This window comes from Moschus berezovskii, chromosome 3 (assembly GCF_049115385.1).
Source record: "Moschus berezovskii isolate FMDL1 chromosome 3, NW_MosBer_1.0, whole genome shotgun sequence".
Classification (NCBI taxonomy): domain Eukaryota; kingdom Metazoa; phylum Chordata; class Mammalia; order Artiodactyla; family Moschidae; genus Moschus; species Moschus berezovskii.
In genome coordinates this window covers 90,651,177-90,669,127 of record NC_142462.1, presented here as the reverse complement: position 1 = coordinate 90,669,127, position 17,951 = coordinate 90,651,177, and the positions used below count along the sequence as shown (strand labels likewise).

Here is a 17,951-nt window from a genome sequence, read left to right as displayed (position 1 = left end):
TATGTAAGATAACTTTGTTGACTTGTTGAAATTCCATCTCCTCAATCTAAGCAATTTAATAGAATTAAGTGGATCCAACCTCTAGATCTTTAGAGAGTCTTTAACTTTAGAGTCTCTTTAACCTTATAGGGATTTAGGAGTCATAAAGGCCTGAGTTTGAATCCACAGAGTAGTTTGAATCTATATGCTAGTATCCATAAACTATATACTAGTTTAAGTGAACTTGGGAAGACTGTTCAGCCCCTCCTGTTGTTGTTATTGCTGAATAACAACTGTCATACCTCAATGGAGGAGAGAAAGGGAAGGGAAGACTGCTGAGCATTATAATTATAAGCACCTCCCAGCTCCCAATACTTAGTTGACCTTCTTGTATGATAGTCTTCTAAATAATATGAATGATTCTTCTAACAATATGATTTAGTTTTAGGTTAAAAATGGATTTTAGAATCTTTCTTAATTTGAATTAAAAAAGTCATCAAAGTGAACTATTTTTGAAGTGTTTATATACATGTACCTACGTACCTACATATATATTCAAAGTTTATGTTAAATATTTTATTGGTAGCATAACCTGAACTCTGATAACTCTATTGTAATTGCTGCTGTTTGTTAAAGTGAGGCATGCCTGATCCTGATTTTAGTCAATAGGAAGTATTCTGTAGAGCAGCTAGTCACTCTTAATAACTGGAAAATTAAACATAAATTTAAAATGATATGATTTGGTTTTGTGCATTTTTGGCTGGAATTGAACAGGTAATCTGTATTATTACTGAAGTAATACAAGTTACTTCACTTTGTTAATTTTCATTGAAGTGTACTTTTCTAAATAGGAACTGGATAATACTGAGAAGCTTGTTATATTAGTACTTTTATGTATAATAATATATATAATAATAGTACTGTGTTATAGTAGCTGAAATTATCCAAAGAAAAGTACTGATTTTTTTGCCTTATATTGTTGTGAGCTTATCTATTTGCCTTTTCCTTTGGAGTCTTGGGTGCTGCAATGTAATCAGAGTTATAGTTAGTTCTAGAAATAGAAGAGAATGTGTACCATCAATTCAGAGTAAACATACTTTTTGTTCATTTTATCTTCCATCAGAGGACAGATAAAGCTTGCAGATTTTGGACTTGCTCGATTGTATAGCTCAGAAGAAAGGTAAGAATATTTTCAAATGTATATTGTAGACATTAGTGACCAGTTTTAGAAGCTATGTTAAGAATACCTTATTGATAGTTTATTTTTTTAACAAAAGGGAAATTTTCTTTTCATGGTTAAATATACGAAATAATGATTTTATATCATGTTGGATTGACTATTTTACTAATAAGAATTGTACATTAAATCAGTGTAAAAATAAAAGATATTTTTAATATCTCGAGGTAAATACAATTTTCTTTTAAAAGTTTCTTAAATGTGCTTAGGAATTTTTTAAAAAGAATTCATACTTAAATTTCTAATGCATATCTAGACATTAAGATGTTTGTAATTTTGTGTTTAATGAAAAACCTTAGTAAATGCTCTTTATATTACATGTTTAAGCTTATTTTTTGTTTTAGTTATTATTTTGAACTTCCTTAAACTTTTTTTAACAATAGTTATATCTGTAGTTGTGTCTGTTTCTTTTAAATTCCTTAGAACCTTTTACTTAAACAACCTACTTCTTTGTGTGGAGTCTCTGGGCTAAGGTTGGGATTTGTATCCTATTTAGCTCCAAGGGATGATGGTACTGAAATATGACTTGTCTTACTAGGATTATTTTCAAAAGAATAATATGGAATTTCAAAATAAAATTTTTTTCTGAAATATGGCAGCTTATGTAGATAAACTAAGAATTTAACTGGGTTTAATATCTCCAGTTTAGCTTGTTCCTTTCTTGTCAGACAGTGTTGTTTCTTTATATTGATATATGTTATATATATGTAAATTCTTTATGACAATTGTGTAATTTACTTAGTGTAATCATAATTGGATATAGTCAAGTGTCAGTTAATTTGGAATTCTTAACAATAGGTATTTATGTTCACTGAATATTTGCCAGTTTCTGGTTACTTGAAAAAAAATCTTTTTAAAAATACTTTTTTTAGAATTAAAAATTGGTTTATATTTTAATCTTGTAGGGCCTGTGACATAATTCTGAAAATTATTTTTAGAATTTAGAGGTTTTTAAATGGTATGTTTGGGATACAGTAGAGTTCTTTTTAACCTCAGACCATGGTATGGACAGTTTGTAATGGACAGTGTTCCAGTCCCCTATGTGTAGTTTAGCCCTAGCTTTTCTGCCTTAATTTGTTTTACCTAATTAATATTTAAAGGAAAGGTTGTATGCTTTTGCTTGTTTGCTTAAGTTGTTCTAGAGCCTAACGGCTTCATTTCCATTTTAGAAAACAGACCCAGAAGGGATTGAGTGTCTTAAAATATTCAAAAGTATTCGTTAATATCATCTAGAGTATGTAGCTTGAAGTTTCCAACTTCCAATTATTTATTCTTTCCATCATATACAATAATGCCTATTGATAGAATTTGAAGGAAAAAAATATATAGGTTCATAAGTGTACTTAATCTAAAACTTCACTTGTATAGCTCGTTCACTGAGATTTCATTGTAGTTTGGTTTTCCTTTCTTAATACAAGTATATGTCTCTCATACTTTGACTATAAATCTTATTCCTCTTGTTTTCATGTTAGGTTTCAGTGGAGATGGTGAACAGCTAAATTACCATTTTCCATCTGATGATTCTTTTTATGCAGCTATTTGTCCACATTGGAATAAGTATGTTCCAGATAACCTGTAGAGCCAAATTTTATGTCTGAATTCACTCTCCCATTGAATTTTTTTTTTTAATGGAATGTTGGGTTTCAGTGGAGTGTCAGGGATTTGGTGTGTTAACTGAGGCTTGGTCCTCATTGTCTTGCTGTATTGAAATTTTTTAAATCCCATAACTTCAGGTAATGTATGCTGAAATTTTCTGCTTATTCAAATTTGCAAGTTAAAAACTTGGTGTATCATTTTGTTTTACAAGCAGATATCCTATCCTTCAAGGTTATGTAGTTTTAAAAAATTTACTTTTTTCAGATTCAAATAATTCCGATTTCTTTAAAATCAGTAAAGAAGTGGGCTTATCTTAATGGGATGACTTTAAACATATTATTCTAGTAAATTTTAATAGTACTGAAATTCACTGCCTTTAGCAGATTCACTATATTATCCCCAATTTTCTAGATATTTCTTGAAATATACAGCAAATGATTTTCATCCATATTTCTTTGTTATTAGAACCAGAAAGAAACCATAATACCCTGATCTAAATATTAAGATAATTTTGAAAAACTTTGAGTATAATTAGCTATTACAGATAGAATGAAGTATTCAAGAAATTATTCCTAGGGTTTTTTGTTTTAAAATAGAGCAACTTTCAGCTTATCACTGTAATTTGATTTGGTATGTCTTTTTTTGAGTGAGAGAAACTGGACAGAACTACAGCTAGTGTGTAGGAATTGAACATGAAGTAGAGGGTGACCAATATGAATCTCTTCTGTCCTGTATGCTACAATAGAAAAAAGGTGAACCACTGGGTTAAAACTAGGCAGAAGATAATTCCTTTAAAGTTGAAGAATCATTTTCTCATTTTGAACATCAATATTAATGCTTTGCCTTATTTGGCCTTGGGTGAAAAAAAGAACTTGAGAATGGGAGTTTTTGCCCCATTTTTTCATATCCGTTCAGTTGTTTAATAGCTTGTTTAGGTCCAACTTTTCGCAAGACTTTCAGCCACAATGATCAACCCTCTTTCTGAGTGTTTATTTTACTAGGTCCTGGCCCCAGTGCTTTTCCAAGTAATGGGGTATCTTTTTCTCTTTATGTGATTGACTCATATGAAGAAAAAAATACAGTTTGTATATAAGTTGAAATTAATTTCACTTTTAGAGAAGAAACTATAGGTTAGAACATTTACTTCTTTAATGCTAAGAACTCAAAATCCTTAGGCATAAATCAGGAAACTGGCTCTAGGCCTGGCATTGCCATTTTACCAGTTGTGGAATATTGAACAAGTCAGTTAATCTCTCTGTATTTCATCTCAAATTTTAAGATAAAAGATTTCAAATATCTAAGATATTTACAGTTTATTGAAAAACATGTATTATTTCTTGGTTCTGAAAGTTAACATGAATAAAAGATTTTTAAACATTTGAAGACAATATCGCCATCTAGAGGCTTTTCATAAGATTGCCATTAAAGCCAAAACTAAATTTTCCCAAACCTATGTAGGGTATGAATGGGAGAGTCACCTGTTGCTGCTTATCCAGGTTCTAGTTGAAATTATATTCAGAATTAATTGCCTCCTTAGGGCTGGTCTTTTTGTGTTCTTGTCTTTTCACTAGAGCTAGAATTGTAGTTATTTAAAGACAGCTATCATTATTTTAAGCTTTTGTGTTTTATATGCCTTAAAACATAAAACACTTTCATGGTAATTACTTGATTAATTCTGATCCTTGAATATGTTGTGTTAATTATATTAAGATTAGTTGTTGGCCCTTCAAATATTATATTTTATTTTTGCCAAATAAAATATACTCATTTAGTCTTCCAGCAAGTTGTGTGATACTTCAATTTCTGAATATCCCTTAAAGCACCTTATCTATCTAATAATATTTTGATAGCATCAGATATTTAAAATTACCTGCGATTTCACATGAAAATTATTTATTTGTCTGATGACTTTACAATTTATTCTCTTATTAACCACATTAAAGTAGAAGCTTTGAAAAATAAGTGGTGGTGGTGTCACTTATCTAGTGGACTAAAGAAATAGTGTCTGCATTTTTTTCCCCCAAAAACTGTTAATGAGACTTATTTGTAGAAGATATTCAGTAGAAGTTGAAAATCAGAATATTCAATGTTGAGACCATTATTTCTGGATTTTTACAAAGTTAGTTTCTAGCCATCTTGAGAGTAACAGTTTGTTAGAGTTACTGTTTTTTGTTTTCTAATTTAATGTCTGAGGGATTTTATGTGTGTCTGTCTGCTAGATTATGGAATTTATTGCTTGGAATTTAATTGTGGGAATAAATTGGAATAAAAATTATTTTTTCATTTTTAAGAGTGTTTTAAAGTATTAATTTATTCTGTAATACTAAGAGCCTCACTGTATGTTTTTCAGTCATGTTTTTTTTCAGTAGGGGTGAATTTGTTTTTTTCTGTGTGTGTGTGAAAAGACTGGATAGATATGTCAATACCACAATTTTTTTACTCCATGAAGCAAAAAAAAAAAAAAAAAATCAGATGTATGGTGTCACTTCAGTTTGTGTTTTCTGTTTGTGATCTAAACAAAACCATCTTTAGGATGTTGACTGTGAGTAGCCAAACCACTAGACCAAATTCTAAATGTTTAGTTTTGAGGACTCTGGATTTTCATTGATTTGTCTAACTTTGGATGATCTATTTTCATTATTACATCAGTACTTTATCTTTCTTGGAATTTAAATGTCCTAGTTTCAAAACAGTTCCAGTGTCTTATACTTTTTTTTTTTATTATATTTGTTAACACAGTATACTAATCATACCATGAAATATTCTCTTGATAACACTATAAATGATTATTAAATTGGATAATTCAAGATTGGTCTTATTTTCTGCTAATTCCACCTACCTTTGAGTTTTCTTTTATATTAGAGTCCTGTCTGCATACTTTCTCTATGTTTGCTTTTTCCTCATTAGGCTCTAAGGTAAAACTGGGGCATGACACAATTTTGTGAAAGTTTTGTGTAAATTATCATGAGTTTTTCTTTGACTTTAATAAAATGATCGTTTTCGTTGTCTTTGGTCAGTATTAACTTTAAAAATATATTAAAAAGCTTACTTACAATGTTTATTAAAACATTTAAAATGTAATTAAAACACCCCTGTCTTTTTTAAAGTTCTTTTGCCATTTCTCTTCTCTCCCTGGCTTTATCTCCTAGCTCTAGAAATGAGCATTTGTTCAGCCTTCTCAGGGAAATGATAGTCGAGTGTAGTCAGTGCAAGAACCAAGTAATTTTATAGGTCTCGTGTGGATATTCTCCTGGAGACAGCAGTGTGTATTGAAGGTATAAACATTGGCATTTTATTTTATATTATCACTTTGGCTGCACTTTGGAAAGTAGATTGACCTTGTAAGCCTGCAAGCAAGGGCAATGAGTTATAAAGCTATTGAATAAACCTTTGTAGGATAATCATAGCTAAACTAGGCATTGGGCATAGCTGTTGTAAAGATGGAGATGAATTTCATCATAAGATATAGAATTGTTAGAATTGATGGTTGACATGTTGGTAGACATATTCCTTCCGTTACCCCTGTGGTAAGATTTCTGCTTAAGGAACTGAATAAATGACTTATTAATTAGGATAAACTAAATTTATGACAAAGAGAACCTCAAAATTCAGTGGCTTAAAGAATAAGAAGTTTGTAATTCTCACTCAGTAATCTAGAATAGTTGTTACTTTACCTTGATGCAAAATTGAGAGTATTTTACCATATTATTAGATTAAGTGTTGACTCTGCTTCACATAGTATAGTCATTACGGATCCATATTGGAAGATTTGCTGTCTTTCTTGACATGTCTTCCGAGTCGGTCACCATGTCTTTCAGCTTGAAGCTAGAAAGGAGAAAGGAATGGTGCTGTGAGCCAAGCTAGAAATGGTACCTTTCACTTTCCTTTGGCAAGAACTTGGGTACATGGCCATACTTAATTGCAGTGAGGATGGGAGATGTAGTGTAGGTGGGCAGCTTCCATCAAAGAAAGGAAGAACAGATTTTAGGAAACAGCTTTGTAGTTACTGCCATAAACTGTGATGCTGTTTGCTGAGACAGGAAATGGGAAGCTGTTTTGCAAGATAATAAATTTCCTTTTATGTTAAGACATAGGTATTTATAGGACTTCTAAATTTGCATGTGTAATAATGTACAAGTGATCCTAAGATGACAACAATTGGAAAAAAAATTACTTATATTTTTCTGTAGCAATCTTATGATACAGAAATTTATTTTTCTAAGAAAATATCAAAAGGAGGAAAGTGGGATAAAATTAGAAGGGAATGGGAAAAGGACATGAAGAAAAGATTGTGGTTATTGTTATATATTGATAGTTATGGCATAAATCAGTTGATTAAGAATATTAATAAGTACTATATGCCAAACACTGACCCAGGTAATACCTGTTGGCTGCGTATTAAGAGATATAAAAGATTGACCAAGTCCCTGGTCTCATTTACACGGTCATGAAAGAAGGTAGACCACGAACCTGTTGTGTAGAAGAAAGAATTTAAAGTACTAAATACTAAAAAGCAAATAAAATAGTTTCTGAAGGGTCATTGTGAACATAGTGGGGCGCTGCTAGGGTAATTTTAGCTGAAACAGTAGGATAGAACTCTGTGGAGTAAAAATGAGCTAAGACCTGAGTGATGAGAAGAGAATAACTTAATGAAGATCTGGGCAGATAACATTCCAAATAGAAGGAACTCAGCAACTGCAAGGCCTGGAAACAGACTTGCAGAGTTAAGGGGCCCAGATGTTTCCCAGTGTAATAGGTACTCCAGGTTACAGTCTTATCACCGGAGGTAAAGTTTAAATTTTATTTAATTACTGTGGGAAATCACTGGACAGTTTAAGCAGCTGACTGATATGACCTGGTTTTATGCTTAAAAACCATAAAAATGGGGGAAGAAGGCTAGAAATGGAGGCAGGGAAACTACTTAAGAGACTGTTGTAGGGATACCAGAGAAAAGATAATAGTGGCTCATACTCAGAGTGAGCAGTGACTCAGATTTCCTTGAAATTGTGGGAAATGGTTGGATTTAGGATCTGTTCGGTTGTCGAGTTGACAGAGTTTTTGATAGATTAGATATGGGATTTGAAGGAAAAGAGAATCAAAGATGACTCTTGGGTTTTTGACTTTAGAAGCTGGGTTGGCATTAGAAATAGGTCCCAGATTTCTTTTGTAATTTTGGTAGGTGTTTATGTAGTAGATTCTGAAGGATACATGACATTGGGTCATACAGTGAATTTACTTAGCTGAACTCTTTCCATCTTTTCCTCGTATAAGTTATGCTCTAAAAAAATTAAGTGTAGACTTTATGTATTGTTGGAAAAGTGAAGTATTTTAGAGCTTATTTCGTTATTTCCCTTTATGTGATTCTTTTTTCATTTCTTAAGAGGATCTTTAACAAAGTTATCAACTATGGTTTGTGAATTTTACTTTGGATAATCCAGAATCTCTAAATATATCAAGGGCCTAAAATCTTGCCCTGATCATCTGCCTTGCCTTTTACCTGTTTAGACCAGACAGGAGACCGAGCTGCCTGCCAGCCTGGGGATGCACTGTTAAGGCAGTGCTTGCTTCGTTAGAAGTACAGTGCTGCTTGTGGGGCAGTAGGGTAGGGAAGAACATAACCACATCACAAGGTCCCTAAGGTCCCCAGTCTCAAGGGCAGCGTTGGAATCTACTACTGATGATCTTTGATCTCTCTTCTGTTGATACTTAACTGAATGTAAAGAGAAATGCTGGGATGGTACTTTGTTTTATAAAATGTATACATCAGTTTGAATATTTACTTCATGAAGAAAGAACTTTCACAATATAGATTATACTAGTGTTTTAAAATTGAACGTTCTATGTCAGATTTTACAGTTAAATGTTTCCAGTATTTACATAGTTTAAATTTTTCTTCTGACAGAAACTAAGCATTTGGATATATTTGGAAAAGCTGCTAATTGGTATACATTAAATTCTTTTGCTGTATACCTGGAAGTATATTCCACTGGTCTCTGTTAATCATTTTTGAAAATGTACTAAATATTTTCACTTCTGAATTTGATGAGTTAATAAAACAGTGAACTACTCTAATTTTAACTGCTATAAAGATGACTGTTTCTGAATGTTGCCTAGAACTTGTTATATAGTATTGTTAAAAAGCAAAATTCAACTGAGTAAATTTGAAGATCTAGTTGGCTTATTAAGCAGTTCATGAATCAGGCAGCATCCCATCTAGCAAGTAGAAAGGAGCTCCAAAGATCTGTACAAAATGGAAGATTTTTAAAGGCAGAGGGGGCAGGGACAAAGAAGTTCTACTAGCAGAAAGCAGATTGGTTGTAGCAAGGTTGTTTTCCTTTAAGGGATGATGGGGGTGTCTATGTGACAGATTACCTCACTAGTGCTGACCAAGATGAAGTTTCTGGGATGGCTTGAATCTGCAGTTAGGTTGGATATTAAGTCTTGGTTTGCTGGTGTAGAGCTTACACAAGTAACAGATCCATTTTGGATCTGTTGTTTCTTTTTAAACTATGTAAAATAATCTTTCATTAACCTTAATTTGTATAATCTTTCTGCATATTTCACCCTTTTTTTAAAAAATATATTTAAAAACATTTCTAAACATAAAAAGATTAAAAGTTAACCATTTACTTGACCATTTTAATTAATTTAAACCTTTTTCTTGAGACTAGTTGTACCTTAGTAACAAGACTGCAGGTTTCATATGCTCACAGACCCTTGAAAAGTTTTAGAAAACTACTTATCATATTTTTCTAATACTTTGCCTCCCCTCTGCCACCAGCTAATTCTTGTATGTCACCTAAAGTTGGGGCCATATACATTAAAAGGTCTTCCCTATGTCCCGCACTGTTCTGGGCTTAGTTTGTGGGGTTCACAATAAAGAATGGTCTCTGAGGCTTTTGACTTTCTTGGAACATAGAGAAAACAAAGTAGTTCAATACAATGGTAAGTATGGTGTAAATTTAAGAATATGAAAATAAATCTCTTTAAAAAGAAATCTGTTGTAAAAAAGAGATTAGACCTGATGGAGTCAAATCTTTCACTCTGTTTTAAAGGAGGTATAGGTTTGAGTGAGAGTAAAATGTGAAGGAACTTCAAATTTAAAAGGAGGTAGGACATCAAGAGGTGAACATATTTTTAAGTTGTTAAATCCAGCTTAATTAGAATAGCTAGAGTTTGAGAGACTTCCTCATTATGCCAAGTGATGATAGTAAAAAGCAAAAATTACTAAGGAAAGTAATTTAGTAATGTTAGAAAAATCTAATGCTCATTGGCTGTTGAAAACAGACTATCTTCTTTGTTTTCACAAGGTCAAGTATTCTTTTTTCCTGGCTTTGGCACACTGTTACTATAGTCCTAACCGTGGTAATGCTGTGATGTCTAGATCAATGCCTTATAGTATAAATGTTTAAATTATTTAGAGAAATTTGGCTGTGTGGAAGCAGGCTGCTTGGAACTTCAGACCTACAGTTGGCAAGAGGGAATCGCTTTGTAAATTATATGCTCTTTTTTTTCCTTTCCCAAACTGGTCCAAGTTTAAGCCAACCTCAGGTGGGTTGGCTTGGAATACAGCCATTCTGGGGAATTTGCTGATACAGCTTTTGTGTCCTTGTGATCTGGAGGATGTCTGGAAAGAAGGAGAAGTTTCGAATTGCTCTAAAGACGTATGCGATATGTGTGTGAAGACACATGTATATGTCTTCATCGTTAGAAGATGATAAAGTGTCTCACTTACTGCCAGTGGGTCTTTACAGAATAAACCTGAATTGGAGAGAGAACACAGCCCCGCCTATCAACAGAAAATTGGATCAAATGTTTCCTGAGTATGGTCCCAGGCATCAGAACAAGACCCAGTTTCCCCTGCAGTTAGTCTCTGCCATCAGGAAGGTTCTATAACCCTCTTATCCTTATCCATCAGAGGGCACACAATGAAAATCAAAATCACAGAAAACTAACCAAACTGATCTTATGGACCACAGCCTTATCTAACTCAGTGAAACTATGTGCCATGCTTTGTAGGTCCACCCAAGATGGATGGGTCATAGCGAAGACGTCTGACAAAATGTGGTTCACTAGAGAAGGAAATTGTGAACCACTTCAGTATTCTTGCCTTGAGAACCCCATGAACAGTATGAAAAGGCAAAAAGATATGACACTGAAAGATGAAGAGCCCCAGGTCAGTAGGTGCCCAGTAAGCTCCTGGAGAAGAGTGGAGAAATGACTCCAGAAAGAATTGAGACGTAGAACCAAAGCAAAAACAACGCCCAGTTGTTGATATGACTGGTTATGGAAGTAAAGTCCAATGCTGTAAAGAACAGTATTGCATAGGAACCTGGCATGTTAGGTCCATGAATCAAGGTAAATTGGGAAGTGGTCAAATAAGAGATGGCAAGAGTAAACATCTACATTTTAGGAATCAGTGAACTAAAATGGACTGGAGTGGGCAAATTTAATTCAGATAACCATTATATATACTACTGTGGGCAAGAATCCCTTGGAATAAATGGAGTAGCCCTCATAGTCAACAAGAGTCCGAAATGCAGTACTTGGGTGCAGTCTCAAAAATGACAGAATGATCTCTGTTCATTTCCAAGGCAAGCCATTCAGTGTCACAGTAATCCAAGTGTATGCCGCAACCACTAATGCTGAAGAAGCTGAAATTGAACAGTTTATGAAGACCTACAAGACCTTCTAGAACTAACACCCTTTTCATCATAAGGACTGGAATGCAAAAGTAGGAAGTCAAGAGATACCTGGAGTAACAGGCAGGTTTAGCCTTGGAGTACAAAATGAAATAGGGCAAAGGCTAATAGAGTTTTGCCAAGAGAACCCACTGGTCATAGAAAAACACCCCTTACCAACAATACAAGAGGTGACTCTACACATGGACATCAGCAGATTGTTAGTACTAAAATCAGATTGATTATATTCTTTGCAGCTGAAGATGGAGAAGCTCTGTACAGTCAGCAAAAACAAGAATGAGCTGACTGTGGCTGAGATCATGAACTCCTTATTGCCAAATTCATACATAAATTGAAGAAAGTAGGGAAAACCACTAGACCATTCAGGTATAACCTAAATCAAATCCCTTACTGTTATACAGTGGAAGTGACAGATAGAATCAAGGGATTAGATTTGATAGAGTGCCTGAAGAACTAAGGATGAAGGTTTGTGACATTGTACAGGAGGCAGTGATCAAGAAAAAGAAATGCAAAAAGGCAAAATGGTTGTCTGAAGAGGCCTTACAAATGGCTGTGAAAAGAAGAGAAGCTAAAGGCAACGGAGAAAAGGAACGATATACCCATCTGAATGCAGACTTGCAAAGAATAGCAAGGAGAGATAAGAAAGCCTTCCTCAGTGATCAGTGCAAAGAAATAGAGGAAAACAATAGAATGGAAAAGACTAGACACCTCTTCAAGAAACTTAGAGACCACAGGGGAACATTTCTTGCAAAGATGAGCACAATAGAGGACAGAAATGGTAGGGACCTAACAGAAGCAGAAGAGATTGAGAAGAGGTGGCAGGAATACACAGAAATGACCCAGATAACCATGATGGTGTGGTCACTCACCTAGAACTGGATATCCTGGAGTGTGAAGTCAAGTGGGCCTTAGGAAGCATCACTACGAGCAAAGCTAGTGGAGGTGATGGAATTCCAGTTGATCTATTTCAAATCCTAAAAGATGATGCTATGAAAGTGCTGCACTCAATATGCCAGCAAATTTGGAAAACTCAGCAGTGGCCACAGGACTGGAAAAGGTCAGTTTTCATTCCAGTCCCAAAGAAGGGCAGTGCCAAAGAATATTCAAACTACTGCATAGTGACACTCATTGCACACACTAGCAAAGTAATGCTCAAAATTCTCCAAGCCAGGCTTCAACAGTACATGAACTGTGAACTTCCAGATATTCAAACTGGATTTGGAAAAGGCAGAGGAACCAGAGATCTAATTGCCAGTATCCATTGGATCATCGAAAAAGCAAGAGAGTTCCAGAAAAACATCTACTTCTGCTTTATTTGACTATGCCAAAGCCTTTGACTGTGTGGATCACAACAAACTATGGACAATTCTTAAAGAGTTGGGAATACCAGAACACCTTACCAACCTCCTGAGAAATCTGTATGCAGGTCAAGAAGCACCAGTTAGAACCGGACATGGAACAACACACTGGTTGCTAATTGGGAAAGAATTACATCAAGACTGTATATTGTCCCCTGTTTATTTAAATTATATGCAAAGTACATCATGTGAAATGCTGGGCTGAATGAAGCAACAAGGTGGAATCAGGATTGCTGGGAGAAATATCAATAACCTCAGATACGTAGATGTCACCACCCTTAAGGCAGAAAGCGAAAAAGAACTAAAGAGTCTCTTGATGGAAGTGAAAGAGGAGAGTGAAAAAGTTGGCTTAAAACTCCACATTCAAAAAACTAAGATCACGGCATCTGGTGCCATCACTTCATGGCAATTAGATGGGGAAACGATGCAGTGAGAGACTTTGTTTTCTTGGGCTCCAAAATCACTGCAGATGGTGACTGCAGCCATGAAATTTTAAAAGACGCTTGTTCCTTGGTAGAAAATCTATGAGAAACCTAGACAGCATATTATAAAACAGAGACATTGCTTTGCCAACAATGGTCCATCCAGTCAAAGCTATGGTTTTTCTAGTAGTCCTGTATGTATGTATGAGTTGGATCATAAACAAATCTGAGTGCCGAAGAATTGATGCTTTTGAATTGTGGTGTTGGAGAAGACTCTTGAGAGTCACTTGGACTGCCAGGAGATCCAACCAGTCCATCCTAAAGGAAATCGGTCCTGAATATTCCTTGGAAGGACTGATGCTGAAGCTGAAACTCCAGTACTTTGGTCACTTGATGTGAAGTACTGACTTATAGGAAAAGATCCTGATGCTGGTAAAGATTAAAGGCAGGAGGAGAAGGGGACGACAGAGGATGAGATGGTTGGATGGCATCACCGACTCAATGGACATGAGTTTGAGGAAACTGTAGGAGTTGGTGATGGACAGGGAAGCTTGGTATGCTGTAGTCTGTGTGGTCACAAAGATTCGGACATGACTGACCGACTGAACTGAACTCAACTACAGTTTACCTTTTGTACTTCTATTCACATACCAAAATGGGTTAAAATAAATAAAATATTGTCAATGGAAGGTATGCCCAGTTGAAACTTTTGTTTGAACTGTATCTTGCCACACATTTGTAATTTGCCATATTTGATGAAGATCAATCTGCCAACAGTTTTGTTTATCTTTCTTTGACCATATTACAGTTAAAACAAGATGACTTTTTAATATATTGAATTTTTCAGTTAATTACATTGCTTTCGGATCTGTTTTATCATCCTTTGTTAGATATCATAGCATGTATACAGGCAGATTAAAGTGGTTTTAGTTAGGATTGTAGGATGGTTTTGATTGGCCAAATAATATTTCTTAAGAGAATTTCGGGGGCTTCCCTGGTGGCTCAGTGGTAAAGAATCCACCAGGAGTTGCAGGCTTGATCCCTGGGAAGAGATTGAGAAGATTCCCTGGAGAAGGAAATGGCAACTCCAGTATTCTTGCCTGGAGGAGCCTGGCTGACTAGAGTCCATGGGGTTATAAGAGCTGGACACAACTTAATGAGGAAACAGCAGCACCAGCAAAGAGAATTTCTCTTGTTCTAACACATATTAACTCTAAAGAGTGCTTTCTCTGTTTTTTAGTCGGCCATATACAAACAAAGTCATCACTTTGTGGTACCGTCCTCCTGAACTTCTGCTGGGAGAAGAAAGGTATACACCAGCTATCGATGTGTGGAGCTGTGGGTAAGATAGGTTTCCTGAATAGTTTATTTAAAACTTTTGATAATTAAGTGAAATCATACCCTTTGGTAATCATGGTTGTTTTTTCCTGTTAGATGTATCCTTGGTGAACTCTTCACTAAAAAACCTATATTTCAAGCAAATCAGGAGCTTGCACAACTAGAATTAATAAGGTAAGTTTGTGATTGTAGTATCTGTAGGAAATTAAAAAATTTTTCAGGCTTGTGTTTCTAGGCGAACATCACATTTCTATTTAGAGATAAACGAGTGCTGAAAGGAGGAGAAACTATGTTACAGGCACTCTGATGATTGTTCTAGTAAAATTAAGGATCTTAAAGTCCATCAATATTTTGCGATTAAATTAACATGTTCGAGGCCCTAAAAATAAGACTGGGAAGGAGGAGTAAATATGAAGGAGGAGAGAATGAATGGTAGATTCTGTTTTTCAGAGTGTTGAGTATGGAAGGAATGTTTGGGGATATTAGAAAGAAATACTCTTTTATATACGTATATGCATACATGTTTATATGTATCTGTATATGTATGCACACACTGAAATACATCCATGTACTCACTAGCATATGTCTTCATTATTTGAAGCCTATTGTAGGACCTTGGTCATAGGGTAATCATCTTTCTCTTCATCTAATATTTTAAATAAATTTTTTTTAAAAAAAAACAGCTTTGGTTTTTTTATTTATAGTAATATTAATTCGCAACTTGTAAGATTTGCATGAGTGTTTGAAAATACGGCTGAGGATTTTTAGGAAAGATTGGTATAAGACACAAAAATACCCATATACTGTCAGCTTTCCCTCTAGCAGACTTATTGGACTAATTGGTGCTCTCCATTCCATCTGTAAATACTACTAGCTTGATAACATAGCACACTGAATATTTACAGTTAGTAGATTATCACTTTCTACTTAAGACTATGTATTTGTTCCAGCAGTTGAAGAGTACGATGACCAAGAGGGAGTTGTCTCCAATTTTGTATACAAATATTCTATTATTGTACATATGTTGTTCGATTATGGACAGATGTGCTTTGCAAAGACTTAATAACATTGCTATTATTTAGGTGTGTGCAGTGTACTATAAGAAAGAAAAGTCATACTGATTTAGAATAATTTAATAATCAGATTGCTTGGAATCCTTGATGATATGTTATGGCTATGGTTTATGCAAGAAAGCTAATGTAGAACCCCATTCAGTGAATCCTCTCTTGAAAGAGAAGGCCATGGCTCTGTGTCAGAACATTGGGAAATATACATTTATATGTCTTTAGTTAAAATAAAATGTTTAAATCATGTATCTGTGTACCTTTCTTTTTCTTTTGGTAATGATTTCTTCTAACCCATTTTTTTCTATTAAGCAAATATTGTTCCTAATTGGATTGGATACTAGGCTTCTATCAATGATGTTGCTGTTTAGTTTATACATGATGCAAATATTGTTTTAAGAATTCACCTGAATTACTTCAGTTGTGTCTTGTCTTTATAGTTAAGAAAACTGAATTTTATAGAGGTGAAGAATTTGTTCAAAGTCGTACAACTACACTAGCAAGTGGCAAAATTGAGATTTGAATATAAGTAATTTCATCTTAGAAACTATTCATTCTCTATACTATGTGGGAAATAAAACTTCCTGGAGCTTTTAGTTACTATGACACAAACACCAAAAATTAATGAAGAAAGCCTGAGTAATTTCTACAGGACATTAATATAAAAATTCTAAAAGAACTGATTAGCCTGTGCTATCTAATGTTTTATTAAAAATTAAAGAGTCAAGTAGGGTCATCCTAAAAATACAAGAATGTTTTAGCTTTAGGTATTCCTTTATTATAATTCATCATTTTAACAGACAAAAAACAGTATGTTTATCTTGATAGCTGTTGAATAGGCATTTGCTGAAATTATAAACTCCTAATTAAGTAAGTATAGAGGCATATTTCTTTATTGTGATAAAAATATGTATCACAAATTGAATTTAGAGGTAAAATACTAGAAGCAAAGAGAAGAATGAGAAAAAGTTAACTTGTGGTGTCATTATTTTAAGAGTGTTTTAGAGGCACTGATAAGTTCACTAGTAGTAGTAGAAAAGTGAACCCAATAGAGGTATATATACTAATACATATATTCTGAAAGAAATAGCTTAAAAGAAATAGCTTTTAAAGATTACTTATGAATATTAACCAGTTTCACCTACAATGTTAAGATTTTAGTAAGTAAGTGTTGGAGAGGCATATCTTATTTTTGGCTAGGAAGCCTTCCTTTTTTTTTTTTAAGATGGCAGTTCATCCTCTAGTAGTCATTATGGTCCTAATGAGAATTTCAGAGGATGTTTTTTTGAACACTGATTGATTTTATCTGGAGGGATGAACCTGAAAGTAACCAGGAAAATTTTTTTAAAAAGAGGGACAATTTGGCATATCATATGTTAAAACCAGATTTTAGTAACTAAAACTATTTTGTGCTGGCACAGGATACCATAGATGAATCAGTGGAATTATATGAGAAATTCAGAAGTAAAGAAAGTTCATATGGATACCTTAAAATATAATACAGAGGACATTTCAAATCAAGGAGTTAATTGAACAGTATTTATTGAGTGCTGATTATGTACCAGTCACTAGGTACTGAGGATACAGCAGAGGTTGGGGATTGTTATCTCCAGTGCCTAGTAACTGGCACACATCCTTTTCTGCTTTCTTGTTCGGGGAGACAGAAAAAAAAGAATAAAATGTGTCAGGTGGTGATAAGTGTAAGGGGGTAGAAAGCGATAGAAGGTAGTGTATATGGTACCAGAGAAAATTTCATGAGCTATCATTTGAGTAGAGATTTGAGTGAACAGGAAAGTCATGATCCTCAGGCATGAGTGTGTTTGCACTATCTTGTGAACATGTTAAGTCAGTTAATGGAAAATAGAAAGTTCATTCTGTTAGTGGCATACTTTACAGTTATTAAAAAGGAGGTAGTAGATCTGGAGATCCTGACATGGAAAAGCAACACTGTCACATGAGAAGGTCAGTTGTACAGAAACCGTGATTGGTTTGATCCCATATACAGGAGACAAATTAAACATATCAGAAGAGTCTGGACCTGTTAATGAACATGGACTTGTGAGGGGGGTAGAGAGGGGACTATTTTCTACTTGATATATTCCAAAATGTCTTTAGGTTTTGGTAAGATATCAAATATTTATATTATGAAAAAGAATGCTTCAAATTTGATTTTATAGCATTAATTATTTTTAAAACATGAAGAGAAGGGGGCATTTCTGGTAAAAGAGACATGTCTCCTTGATTTGAAGGAGGCA

General features: G+C 34.2%; 1 protein-coding gene across 2 annotated transcripts in view; it reads left to right on the top strand.

Annotated features, from left to right (window-relative positions):
- The window catches only part of CDK13 (cyclin dependent kinase 13), a 136,258-nt gene that overhangs the window by 90,987 nt on the left and 27,320 nt on the right, over nucleotides 1-17,951 (top strand). For both annotated transcript variants that reach the window (XM_055421149.2, XM_055421150.2), the window contains exons 7-9: nucleotides 1,103-1,159; nucleotides 14,535-14,636; nucleotides 14,729-14,806. In XM_055421149.2, the coding sequence (XP_055277124.1) occupies nucleotides 1,103-1,159; nucleotides 14,535-14,636; nucleotides 14,729-14,806 (237 nt within the window). The remainder of the gene's footprint in view (nucleotides 1-1,102; nucleotides 1,160-14,534; nucleotides 14,637-14,728; nucleotides 14,807-17,951) is intronic.